General features: G+C 32.0%; 1 protein-coding gene across 9 annotated transcripts in view; it reads right to left on the reverse strand.

The window, feature by feature from the left end:
• The window catches only part of CCSER1 (coiled-coil serine rich protein 1), a 1,483,327-nt gene that overhangs the window by 330,249 nt on the left and 1,138,460 nt on the right, over window positions 1–14,618 (reverse strand). For 5 of the 9 annotated variants that reach the window (XM_058295480.1, XM_058295456.2, XM_058295444.2 and 2 more), the window contains one exon: window positions 10,897–10,942. The exons of the other annotated variants lie outside the window; for them this stretch is intronic. In XM_058295480.1, the coding sequence (XP_058151463.1) occupies window positions 10,897–10,942 (46 nt within the window). The remainder of the gene's footprint in view (window positions 1–10,896; window positions 10,943–14,618) is intronic. 9 annotated transcript variants of the gene reach the window in all.

Below are 14,618 nucleotides of genomic sequence, written 5' to 3' on the forward strand. Positions count from 1 at the left end.
CAGTATTTCATTTTTAAAAGCCACCTTATCATGCAAATATGCTGAGAATGTTGTACCTGTCAGTCTTCATTTAGTTACTACAAAGTCACTAGGTTTAAGTTTTTGTTTTAATTTGGGTTTTTCTCCTTACGAAATATCCTAATTATGAACCATGCTCAAACAGCTTTTAAAGCAAGCAATTTGCACCCAATTACTATGATGTATTTGAAATTATAGGCTGGATGATTCATGGTATGATCCTTAGCACAAAAGAACAGATAGGATAACTGTGATGCTCTATCACAAGAACTATGAAAAAGACCAGCAAGGAGAACATAAAGCAAATCCAGAAATTTCCTATTTTATGCATTGTTTATATATACATGAATATACATATATATTTATAACTACTAGGTTTTTTTTTCTAAAATAACTGTGATCTTCATTAAGAATTGGCATTTTGATATTTCAAAATATTTCATTTCCAATATTTCAGTAACTAAAAGTTATTAAACAGTTCTTTCCTCCAAAACAAATAAACACCATATAAACTTTTAGATCATTAAACAAATTTCTTTCTCGAATGAGTTTTGAGTACTCAAAATCGTCGTGGCATTTTTGGAGTGTGTGAATAATAGGGAAACACCAAATTTTTCCCTTTAAAAACAATATTTAATTTTTTTCTCTATATTTTGTCTACCTGACTTTCTTTTTTTTTGTTTTTTTTTTTTAGGTACCTGGCTGGGATTGAAAGTAGGACCTCATATTTGGGAAGCTGGTGCTCAAACACTGAGCCACAACTGCACCCTCCCTGACTTACAAGAACACATTTAAAAGTGCTATTTAATTCCTATAATAACTAACAATATAATTGAACTTTCTCATCTGCCTTGTTTCTAAATGATAAGTGATACAGAATATATACTTAAACAAAGATAATAAGTGATAATTTATTAATACATATATATATAATATGGTAATATGTTTCATTAGCTTAAATTATATATTCTCTTGGTAGTTACAGTGAGATGATATTGTTAGATTTCTGGAAATTAAATAACCAGTCATATTTCACTAGAGTATAAGCACCTAAAAGACAGGGTTTATGTTTCAGTTTCCTTGTAAAGAGTATCATCTTGTACCTAATATGGCACCTGGACCACAGATTTTTGTTGTTATTGACTGGCATGGAACAATGGGAATCATTTGCACTCCAAAGTCAGAAAGACCATGAATTGAATTTTGATTGCATTGCCCTTTGTAGTGGGTTCAATAGTGCTCCCGAATCCTAGTCCCTGGTACCATATGTGACCTAATTTGGAAATAAGGTCTTTGCAGATATGATTTAGTTAAGAATCTTTAAATGAGATGATATCATCCTGATTTGTTAGGTCCTAAATCCAATGACAGTGTCCTTGTCAGAGGCAGAAAAGGAAATGACAGGGACACAGAAAGGGAAAATCTAAGCAGAGATTGGATTGATGGATTTACAAGCCAAAAAGTACCACCAAAAGCTAGAAGAGAGATATGCAACTGATTCTTTCTCAAGCCTCCAAAAAGAACCAACCTTACTGACACTTGAATTTACATTGTTTAAAGTCATCGAGTTTGTCAAAATTTGTCATGGCAGCCTAGGAAACTAAAACAGGCAGATAATCAGTACAAGAGTAATATTTCTCATTTAAAAATGGGGTTAGCACTTACTTTTCAGATCTGTTAATAAGATCAAATATTAAAGCACTTAATATTGCATCTGATATCTAGCAGGTGCTTAAAGATATTGATTTCTTCCTAACAACCACTAAGGAACAGTCTTTGTGAGGATTTCCCAAAGGATCAGGTCTAAAATATGCTTCTATTAGCAAGTAGTATAACTTGTATACTTTTACATAAACTAGAAACCATTAAAAGGCAATTTTCACATATATTTCCTGAATTGCTGATAATCTAGAAATCAGAAAGATGAGAGATTTCAAGTAAATGCAGTGAATATTAGTAATTGTGATGGTCTGAACCTGTATGTACTCCAGAAAAACATGTTCAAAAATATAATCTATCCCTGTGCTGTGAACTCATTGTAAGCAGGACTTTTTTTTTTCTTTAGCTTCAAAAGAAACCATTTTTATCTAAAGATTATTTAATACACAAATTTCTTCATTCTACATGGTTATTATATTTAAGGGAGGGATTTTTGATGGAGTTACTTCAGTTAAAGTGTGACCCATCTCGGTCAGCATGGCTCTTAATCCTATTACTGGAGCCATTTATAAGTGGAATGAAATTCAGAGAGAATGAAAGAAAGCTGTAGAGGGAATAGCCAGAAGCTGATCATCATCAGAACCTGGAATTGAAGAGAGAAACCAGGAGACACCACCATATGCCTTATCATGTCACAAGCTAAGTAAGGACCAAGAATTGCTAGCAATCAGCCCCAGAACACCAGTCTTTGGGAATAAAGAATCACCTTGATGTTATAATGATTTGGACCTTCCCCCAGCTTCAAAACTGTTGAGCAAATAAATTCCCAGCATTTAACCCAGCCCATTTCATGGTACTTGCTTGAGCAGACAAGGAAACTAAAACAATTATTAAAGGAATTACAGCACACTTTTAAATTTCCTGTTATATCAGAAAGTCAGATAGACAACTTTCATCTTCTTCCCTCAAAGTTTGAGTTCTTGACCTTTGCATCACAGCCATACACAATAAGCAACGGGAATATATAGCAAAGGAATGTAGGGTCTGGAAGGAATGAAGAGAGGAGAGAAAAAGGACATTAAACTCTTAACTACTGAAGAGCCAGTGGGAACCTTTCATAGTTCATAATTTGAAGAGTAAAGTACATTCTTAAAATTTGGGGAATTGTAAAAGTACGTAATTTTTAAAAGCTTTTAATCTTGACAACCCAGTCCCATATTATATTTTGCTATTTTTAAGAGTCTGGCTCTTTCATCTATTCCATTACAAAAGGGCAAAGAAAACAATTTCTGGTTAACAGTAAATAAAAGTTGCAAATCTCGCAGAAAACAAAATTTTAAGGAGGCAGAGCCTATACAATACAGGAATATTACAAGATATGCATTGAACAGATTCTGACCAGGAAGTTTTATAAAAGAATATCAGTATTCAATACACATTTATTTTATAAGGAATGAGTATTTTTCATTTCTCATGTAAATTAAAACATAAACAGTGTTTAACCAATAAATTAAAATGATAGCCTATTATTTGTACTCTAGGGAAAATGATATTCTAGGAAAAGATTGTTGGTTTAATACAAGGGTTTACTTCAATATTTTGGAGTCAAATGCTGTAAAGGTCCAGAAATGGGCATTAAACAATAAAAATGCTATTTATAGATGTTTACAATTTTCCAAATGATACTTGGCCACTACAGCAAGGGTTGAAGGGGGTGGTATGTAAGAAAGGCCACCAGGAATGTTCCTTTGTGAATGTCCTAGGTAATCTATCCTCTGTGCATTTTATGTCACTCAGAATTGTAACTTTAGTCTTTCAGATTTGAAAATACCAAGAATGAATTGTTGTTTTTAGGGACAAACTCATCTGAACAAGTTTCATGTGACACGTGTGTAAAATTTAGTGTTTATTTATTGATTTCCAATTTGAATTGTTGCTGCTGAGGGCCTTAGACCTAAGTCTTATGTTCTCTCTATGGATGTCACAAGAGAAATCAGATCACAGAACATGTTGAGAAGGGTATATGCAGAGCACAGAATACTGACAACAGAATGCTCAATTATTCGGCTAAATTAGCTAATGTGTCCATCTCCACAATAAACTTTATCTACAACAGTTCATACGTTCCCTGGATGTCGCATGAATTACTTGCCCGTTTTATTCTTTTTCTTTTTTGTCTCTTTTAATGATGACCAATCACTCTAATTCCGATTGATTTTTGCTCTTCTTAGACACTTTAATACTTTGAGTCTAATACATCTGTTTTTTAAGGGTCTGCAAGTCATATTTTTCCAGTTTAAGGAACTTTGCAAATCATGTTTACATCTCTTGGAGAATGTTTTTCTATGAATTTATTAGATGATGTATACCTTCAATTTATAAGAACTGGACAATATACCAGGTCAAGAGGTTATGAACGATCAAATCAGTCATATGCCTTCAAATTGACAAGTTAAGGTAGACATTTGGCACATCAGACCATCATGGAGCCATTTGAGTTCAAAAGCATTGTTTGCAAAATTTGGCTTTGGTGGTTTGAAATGATTAATGTACTGTTAGAATAGTCAGCATTCATCCATTTTTTATTTAATTTTTATTCATTATAATTTAATTATATTCAATATAATTATATTCAATATAATTTAATATATATTCATCCTTTTATTTAATTTATATTTTGAATTATCAAAATTTGCGATACTAATTTTATATGTAACATTGTAACTACTTTAATAGCAATGAGAATCTTTTTTAATGTCTTGAGGGTCCAATGAATATATTTAATGTTCAAAAGAAGAATAAAAATGGAGGTCTCTTGACCCGTGGTAAAGGAGTTGAATTCCTGGTTTGTTTTTTAAGAACCAACAACAAACAAACAAAACTTCTTTTGATCTATATTCATATCATTTCTAATTCTTTGAAATAAAGAGTAGGTCATAAGTAATGATTGCCTCATTTAACAGACGAATAAAAAATGGACTTAAAATAATCTGCTTTACAGATTTATGAGTTACACCAATTTTGCTTATTCAACTCTGACTCATAGAAATTTAAAAAAAAGAATTGTAACTAATCAAGAGATTTGTCTTTTGGCTAAAAAAATGCAAAAGTTGTTGAAACAAGAACAACCATAATGAAGCTTATTGTTTGGAATGTATTTTTTTCATCATAGAGAAATCTAACCAATTCCGATGTTAAATGGAAATACTCCAATTACACAAGTCTCAGTCCTTCAGCCTTATGAATTACATACAGTTCCTAAACAATCTGTATTCTGTTCTACTCCAAGTCTCTCCATGTGCTGTACCTTCCTCCTGGACTTGCTCTTGTTTATTTTCTTCACCAGATTTGACTTCTATACCTCCTTTAAGAGTTACTTAGCCATATTCTCCAAATTTGACAGAAAGAGCAAAATTCTCCAAAGTATTTTAAGGAAAAAATGACATGATGCCTTGGAAATATTACAGAAAAGAACCTTGGAAGAAGCAGGAAAAATGTTTTAGAAACCTGACTTTCTCACTATTCCTTCAATTTAGGATAAATCACTTAATCTAACAAGGGTTTATCTGTGATATAAATGGATTGGAACAAATAATCTTTAGGACTATTTGACATTCCATATCATCAGTGCCTGAAATTTCTTATGTTCCCTCACTACCTGGAGCCTTTTAATCTATTTTAACCTTCTAGGAAAGCCATACTAGATTAAATTAAATTCACAGAACACCCTCAAATTCAATAATAATAGAACTATGGTGGTTTGTACCTGTATGTACCTTAGAAAAACATATTGTAAAGCTAATAAATTCCTGTGGGTGTGGTAAGTAGGACTTTTTGATAAGGTTGCTTCAATTAAGGTATGATCCACCTCAATCAGAATGGGTCTTAATCCTGTTACTGGAGTTTTTTAATAAGATAATGTAAATCCAGACAAAGAGAATAAAGTAAGTGATGGAAGCAGGACTTGAAATCAGAGAAACCTGGACGATACCAGCATATGCTGCCGTGTGCCTCAGCATGTGACAGAGCAACCAAGAATTACCTGCAGCCAGTATTTGGGTAGAAAACATCATCTTGATGATGACTTGATTTGGACATTTTTTCAACCTCAAAACTGTAAACTAATTAATTACCATTGTTCAAACTGAACCATTTCATAGCATTTGCTTTAAGCAGAGTAGGAAACTAAAACAGGGTTGTAATTACTAAGCTTAAATTATATTTAGTAATATATTTCTTCAATGTGTGGCCTTAATCCAGACTTTCTTTTATATGCCATTAGTGATCTTTTGTAATCTATCTATAAACTTTCATAAAGGGAAGTTCCAGCTCTCAGTAACATAGACCTTGTTTTTGCTTGCAAATGTTTATTAATACAGTGGTTAGTAAAATTAATACAGTGATATAGTAAAATAATACATATGAACAGGCATAGGAAAAAGTCAACTATTTGGATAATGAAGCCAGATTAATGATCAAAAATATCCAAAATTCTGAGAGTATTTTAATTATTCCTAATTCTTACAGACACTAACTTGATTCATTTACTTAGCTTGCTAATTATTTAAAACTATGAAAGCAAGATCATGTTATTTTTATTCTTAATTATATTATTAGTATGCCATATTTTTTGTCTCTCATATTTAGTACTCCAATTTCCTATATTTAAATGTTGTCATTCTATATATTAGAATAATTTCAGAAGAGAAAACCCTTGATAACCATAAAAGTTCAGTCAATAAATGTAATAATATAAAATTAATATTCGGGTTCAAAGAGCTCAAACATTAGTTTTAATATATTTAATTAATATTGGAATACAGTATGCTAACTTGGGATCAGAGGGGGCTGCAACATAACAATACATATTATAATTATTAAGGTTTAGAAATATGGAATAATAAATGACTCACTGGATCATTCATCTTTTAATAGTATTGGTTCTTACCTCTCCTCTGTACTATTGCATTCAATATTTGCTTCATCATTAAATGTTATTAACCACTGTAAAACTGTATTGCTATATAAAATGCATACATATAAATGAATGGGAAGAAATACCCACAAAATAGCTATTTCAGAAATAAAGATCATAATTTACAAATGCATTGGGAAAATGATCATTTTGATAATAGCAGTAAATGTAATTTAAGTTTCAGAATTTAAATAATAAGTCAATGCATAAATCATAGAAAATAACACAATTTTCCTATATAATATTTTTATAGAGCAATGTTTATTTTTAGTTTTATTTATTCCATTTCCAATGCTCTTCACTTTTTCCTTTAATATTTCTTGTAACGCAGGTCTCCTGGCAAATAATTTTCTCAGCTTTGTTTGTTTGAGAAAGTATTTCACCTTCATTTTTGAAAGATAATTTTACTGCGCATAGAATTCTGAGGAGTTTCATTTGTTTGTTTTTCCTTTCAGAAACTTATAAGATTACTAATGAGAGGTCTGCTGTAATTCTTATCTTTGTTCTTCTGCATGCAATGTGTAGTTTTCCCACCTCTGGGTGCCTTCAGACTTTGTCTTTGATTTTCAGCAGTTTGAATACACATGCCTGTTGTTGTAGTTGTTGTTGCTGCCACCACTGACAATCCTTCTCCTTCTCCACCCCTCCTCCATTTCTCCTATATTCTGTTTGGTGTTCTGTTGGCTTCTTCGATATGTAATTTGGTGTGTGTCTAATTTTACAAAATTCATGCCTGTTATTTCTCAGCTATTTCTTCCAGTCAGTCCTCTCTCTTCTCTCTCTCTGCTTATCCAATTACACATTTGATAGTCTACTTTATATTGCTCCACAACTATTAGATGTTATGTTCTGTCTCACACTTACACACACACACAATTTTTCCTCTTTATATTTCAGTTTGTATAATTTCTATTGACCTATCTTCAAGTTCACTGATTCTTTCCTTCACTGTGTTTATTCTACAGATGAGACCATCACAGGAATTATTAATTTCTGTTATTGAGCTTTTGATATCTAGCATTTCCATTTGATTCTTCTTAGAAGAATTTACACATCCGATGTGTAAATTACACATCTGCTTTTTCCATGTTGTCCAACTTTACCAATAATGTCTTTAACATATAAATCATCATTATTTTAGTTCCTCTTTCTGATAGTTCCAACATCTGTGTCATACTTGAGTCTGATTCATCGATACCTTTGTCACTTGGTAGAGTGTTCCTTTTTCTTACTTTACTAAATGCCTCATAATTTTTTTTTGAAAGCCAAACCTCTTGTGTAGTAAGGTAGAGACTGAGGTCCATGAAAGTTATGTCTCAAAATGGGCATGCCTTTCCTTCTGCTAGGCTTTAATGTGGAAGTTAGGGTACCCTAGGCAGAAGTTGAACTAGGTTGCATTTATTATATGTGGTGGTTGCCCAGATACTTCAAATTTCTCTAGCCATGTCTTGTGTTAAGGGTGGGGTCTAGTTTGCCAGAGAGTTTTTCTTAATGTCTGCTCCACTCTCTGAACTTTAGGTCTTTCTGTTTGCATATGCCAAAGAGAAGGTCTCCATACTCTTGTAAATTTCCCAGCATTATATCACTATTACTTGTTACTCACACTAGTTACCCCATGGTGCAGACAGGGGGCATTCATTCTCAGTTTTTTTCATTAAGCTTAATTCTTAGGCGGCATTATGTCCTTAGGTCTCACAGACATAACTTTCTCAGTGCCCTGGCCCACTGTGGTTCTGGGCCCACTATGTATTGTTCCTCCCTGCCCCAGGAGTTAAGGGTCTTTATCTGCTCTCTCCCCCAGCAGTAATTGGTTTTCCCAGGGCCCTAAGGAGAATGTACATTCCATCTGCATTTTAGGCTTTGGTTCAGTATGGAAAATAGGGGAGATGTATCTAGGTGGAGTTTTGTGCCTTCCCTACAGCAATTGTTGTCCCATTACCCCCAGGCATTCCTAGATTCTGCTTAGGATTATTTGCCAAGAAAATGTTGTAACTGAATTTATTTTTGAAATGGTTAAAGTGACAGTCATAAAGAAATAAGGGGAAATCCTTAATAATTAATATTAAAAAAAACCCACAAAAACAAATGAACAAAAGTTTGGTTTTTTACAACCTTAAGAGAGTATTAGTTATAGCTACTGACATAGTTAAAAATACAAAATACTAGAATCACCTTTAAGATATCTAAATAGATATTGACTTTTAGGGAAAAGGGTAGGAAGGAAGATGTTCAATATCAATATTCTGACCTTTGCATATAGAATAAAACATTTACTCTTTCTATATAGTATCTTTTGATTAGCACTACAATGACAAATACCTAAAGAGACTCTACTAATATGTAACTTTAACATCCTAAAACTTGAACTTGATGAAATGTAACTGGGATCATTACCATTCCCAGTTCATTAGTGTGTTTTATATGTTTAATATTTTCAAGTCCTTGTGTTTATAACAGTAACATTCATTTTATGGTGTTATATATGGAGGCAAGGTAAAAATTTCAATTTATGATTAATCTCAGACTTAGAGAAAACATCCGTCTTTCATTTTTTTTCTTCCTGTTCTTAACAGGGTTAACTCTATTTTAACCAGAACAAAATCATCTGAAATCTCAAGAATCCATTATTATTTTTCTTATTATGCACATTTATTTTGTGACAGTAAGAAATAAATTTAATTCACATTCAGTATAATATTTCTATATCATTAATGTTTATAATCATGATTTCACAGCTGATGTAAATTTACATTCCCAAAATAAGAATCTTCCTCTATATTCAATGCAATATCACTTATTTTTACAGCAATGTCTTGTTCCTTAAACTAAAGGTAAGTCTAAAACAAAATAATTATGCATTGAAGTTCTCATTTTAGGTTTTAATTTATATTAATTAATACTGCATCAATACCTAAAAAAAAATAAACCAGACTTTCAGTTTACTTGAAAAAGTTAGATGATAAAGAGATAAATAAAAAGAAATAGCTGCAAAAGATAATGTGAGCTCTGTGGATGAATATTTAATTTTAGGTGAAATTTTAATATATCTAAATCTCATTATCTACTCACATTAGCATTTTTTTTCCACAAATTTATTTCCTAAGAATCCCAAATTTCTAAATTCCTTTTTGAGAAAGGAGATAGTGGAGTACATATTTTTGCTTGTTGTTTAGCTAACTTCATAATTTCCAGTGTGCTACATTTTTAAAAATTGATTCACAGATCCTTCTCAGGGAATATTATCAAATCATATGTTTTTTCTGCTAGTAGTGAAGACAAGTAGTATGCAAAACAGGATTGTATCTTTGAATGACTTTTAATATCATATTAAAATGAATTTAATTGGCATTTATTGGTAGGCACAACAATTATAAATAGGAATATTGCTATAGCAATCTATTATGAAGGTAGACAGCTATGATTTTTCATGGATGCTGGTGTGGAGAAAGAGAAACGACAGGGATGAAAATGAGCAATGAAGAAAGCTTTTTCTCAAAGTCTGATGGCACTTTGGAGATTCTGCATATTAAATTTACGTATACATCTCTCATTGAAAAAAAGTTTATGTTACAGCAGACAACCTGTCAAAGAACTCTCCTGAACTGAAATGCAGGCATCCGACTCTTTGATGAAGTATATATGTTTATAATACAGCTGAACAAGGTTGTAAAATCTGGGACTTTTTTCTAAAAATTTAAATATTAATTTCAATTTTTCTCAATACATTGGCTTTAGTAGCAGTCTAAGGTCTTTAGAAAGTCAAGGTTGTTTAAATTTCACTAAAATGAAGATTTCTTTTAATGGATTTCCCTTTTTCTAGAAAAGAAGTCTCATAAGCTGTGCCAAAGCACAGCTGGGCGTAATATAAGAGCTCTTTTAAGTAAAAGAAGTTAGGATTTAACAAAGCTTACCGATTCAGTTAACAGAGAAAGTACTATCATTATTGCTAAATGAAAATAAACTTAAATAAGAGTCAATTCTTACTTTGCCCCAGACTTTGAGTCATTACTGAAATCTCAGTGCCTGGCCACATTGCAATGCAGTTTTCTTAAATGGGCTGGATAATGACAAACAGATAAGGAAGAGGCAAAGGGAACCATTTGCTACAAACACATTATAGGTAATATACAACACTGGGGATTGCATATTGACCTTAGGGCATTTGGTCTCAATCAGCATGCCATGCTACAGCACAGGAACACATAGTCATGTTTACAACACAGAGCTAAATTTAAGAGACTCACATAATTGCCTGCGAGAAGGTACAGGAGCACTTCCATAAGCTGTGCCCTGTAAATAAAACACATTTTTTTTTTTTGGAGCAAGTGATGTCAGCATTAGTTACAGTAGAAACTGGTGGAGAGGTGAATAAAGAAAAATAATAATATAAAATAAATAGAGATGGTTTAAGAGGCTATTTTTATTAAGACCTTCAAATAACTATTTGTAGATAAATATATATTAAAATAAATTATGTAGGAAATTAAGTTTAAAAAGTGTATAATGTGCCAAAAAGAGAAAGAAATAGGAAAATTGCAACAATATATGGGAACATTTAAATTTGACAGGAAGGATGTTTTGTAAAAAGTAGAACACACATGAAACTTATGAAGTGGCCTCCTTAAAAAGTAGGTTCCCTTGTGCCAATTCCTTAGCCGAAGCCAACATGTTCTCAAAGTCTTTTATACTAAGCAATTCATTTGTAGATAATCCTTTTTTTCCATCTCAAATATTATATTACACAAAATAAAACCCTCATAAAACAGACCTAATCTGTGCATGAACAATAGGTGATCACTAAAAATTGCCATGGTCAAATGGAAGGAAAAATTCTTAAATGAAAATATTAATTATGTATGATAGATACCAAAGTTAGAACACCACATTCTGAGTATTTGCTGTATGCCTCCAATTTCCAAAAGTCTGCAAACAAATATTGCAATCAAATTGCATATTTTTATTCCTAGCACCATCCTATGTCACAAAATTGCATTAAAATACACTGAAAGAGTAGTTTTTAAAAATATTAAATAAATACAGATCTCTGTGAAAATCAATAGTTCATTATAAATATAATAAGTTACAAATGACAGGAATATTTGAAATAGATTTGTAAAGTTCCTGTGCTTAGTACATTAAAATGCATTCTCATTTAATCCTTAAAACAGTCCCATATTTTACTTTTATGTATCATTATTCCCATTTTTGTACAAGAGGAAACTCTTTATATAATTGATTAAGTTACTTTAGAATCAGTTTAGAATTGGTTAAGAAACTATCCAAGTTTTTTAAGACCAGTAAAATAGATGAAATGGAGATCAAAAAAAAAACCTATTTCTGGTAATTAATCAAATTTCCTTCTAATAAGGTCAGGAATGCTAATGTTTTGGCCTTGGTTCCTATAAGAGTAGATCAAAGAGAGAATTTATCTTGTAAAATATTTGATTCTGGCATTGAGAGGATAAATAAGACATGTGAATCCCTTGCTTAAATTCCCTTTGAGAATGTGTTTGTATTCCTAATTTATATAGGGAGAAGAATATCCTTTTGCTTATGGCCTATTGGGATTTGCCTGGGATAGCTTTTTAAAAATTTGCTCTAGATAAAAATTTATGAATAGATTTTAATCAGAGGATTGCAATCTCGGCTGAGTAAAAGCACCACTTGCTCTAGAGACCCAAGTGCGGACTAGTAGCAGCAATCCCCTCAGTCATTCACCCCCAAGCACTGAACAATGCCAGCCGGATCTTCCATATGCTGATGTTTCCACTTTGAGTCCAAAGGCAGAAAGCAGTGCAGGTAACTTCTAAGTACTGTTCGAGCATTGCATTAGGAGTGAATAAATTCCTATTTGTGTCATTGAGGTATAAAGCAATCCAAGAAAGACCTAGATCAGATTGAGGATCTGCCTAAATCTGGTTAGTCCTAAACTAGAACATATATAAATAGGTTTATTTGACACTAAAATGCAAGACATAATTCACTATGTACTGTTGATGAAAAAATTCATTATTTTTGTGTGGCAAATTTATTGAGTTTTTTTTTTAACTTTTAGAGCTTTAAATGAGTTGCCTCAAGTCTTAGTAACAAAAACTAAAAAAAACCAAAAAACAAAAATTAAAAACATTTTCATTATAACCATATTGTTGAATCACAGAATAGAAAGCAAAAACTACATTAGTTTTCCTGTTTATTAGAAAATTTATTTCCAAGTACTCATCCTTGTTAGGGTCACATTAATTCCAATTAAAAAACAGAAACAATGTTACCACTGAAACAAAATGTAAATTATGAGAAAGTAATATATTTGTGATATCATGAATGTAGAAGTTAGTCTCTTAGTTTCTAAAACTTCCAGCTGTTTGTGGGGAGGGTCACAATTAGGCGAATCCAGAGCAGCTAAATGGAATTTTGAGGGAGAAGACTTTGGTTTTAAATTATCACCTAAAAGGCCCTAAGCAACATAGTATATAGCACTTCATTCATTCCAATGAAAAACCTGATGTTGCCTGGTATACATTCCCTGGAGTATAACCTCCGCTCCCAGGTCTTCCCTCCAGTTACCTATTTCTACACAGGTAAGTTTTTTATTCGGATTTTTTACAAGTGTCTGCTGTCCATCTGTATTTTCCTTTGCATTTTTTTCCAGGTAATTTTATTTAGCTATATGTTAATTAAAAATGACATCGTATTTCAGCATAAAGACAAAATGTGGACAAATTTATTATTTTTAATGAAATGCCAAATTCAAGATAGTACATTTCAAAAGGGTTCATATATTAGGCCCAGAATTTATCTATACCCTAATATATGTGTATCAGTTAATAGCAAGCATAGTAATCTTTATTTTTCAGGTAGTGCCTTTATTGGGATAATAAATAATCAGATATTACTATAAGAAGACTAATCAGGGTTAGGAAAAATTAATATGCTTAGGAAAGACTGACTAGCAAAAACAACCTAGAATCTGTTAAAAGAACATATTTAGGGAGCTTTGACAACTAAATTTTGTTTCTCCAGTTTGCTTCTCTTCTAAAAAGTTTATAAAAGTTCCACCTATAATTTAAAGCTATTAACTGAAGCAATAATTACCAATTATTACATGTATTACTTTATCCAAATCAAGGAATATAATTTGTTTAACCAAACCATGGTAATGAACAGGCCAGTATTCATTTAACTGCAATTCAATTTAGAACATCCATCAGATAATGAATGCTTTCCTGGGCCTTTTTCCCTTTTTCCACACACAGAAAATTCTTGGATATCATTACTTTCATTTAGCTAATATTATATTTCACCATATGCTTATTTCACATATATTGCTATTTTTGCAATGACAAATTTTTCTGAAGCATATATCATCTTCATATGATGTGGTATCTTTCCCATTTCCATGAATGGGACAGAGTAAGAAGTAGCAAAATAAACTTGCATGCTTAGAAAGCCAGAAAGTGGCTGTGACAGGTCTAGAACCAAGTTTCTTGGTATCCCATATTCCAGGAGTTTACCTTGACCTCGCTGAGCTTCTCTGATCAAGATGAAAATGAGCAGGAGCCATACAACTAGAAGCTGTTCTATGAATCATGTGGGTATGGTGATTTTCATTTACAAAAAAAAAAAATCTTAGTTGTAAATAAGACCTGAAATGAACGCATGACTCTGGAAAAGGAAGCTAATGTGAAAAGCATAAATCCATGAAAAAAAGGCAATGAATGTCTTACACAATGTGATAAGCCTCCTTAATACTTTCCTACTCATTTGGAAGCATTTAGTAAAAAGAGATTGAAGGCATAGTCTTAAACAAGGAGATAGAAAAGAATATAAAATCTGGTTGGGTCAAGAGCCAACATGATTTTTATCTGAGAAAAATGCTAAAATAATATCTCAACCAAAATTTAATAAGAATTCAAAACTTACTCACTGACCTCAAGAACACATGCAATAAAGCAAAACAGTGCTAGGG

Source organism: Dasypus novemcinctus, chromosome 1 (genome assembly GCF_030445035.2).
Source record: "Dasypus novemcinctus isolate mDasNov1 chromosome 1, mDasNov1.1.hap2, whole genome shotgun sequence".
NCBI lineage: Eukaryota > Metazoa > Chordata > Mammalia > Cingulata > Dasypodidae > Dasypus > Dasypus novemcinctus.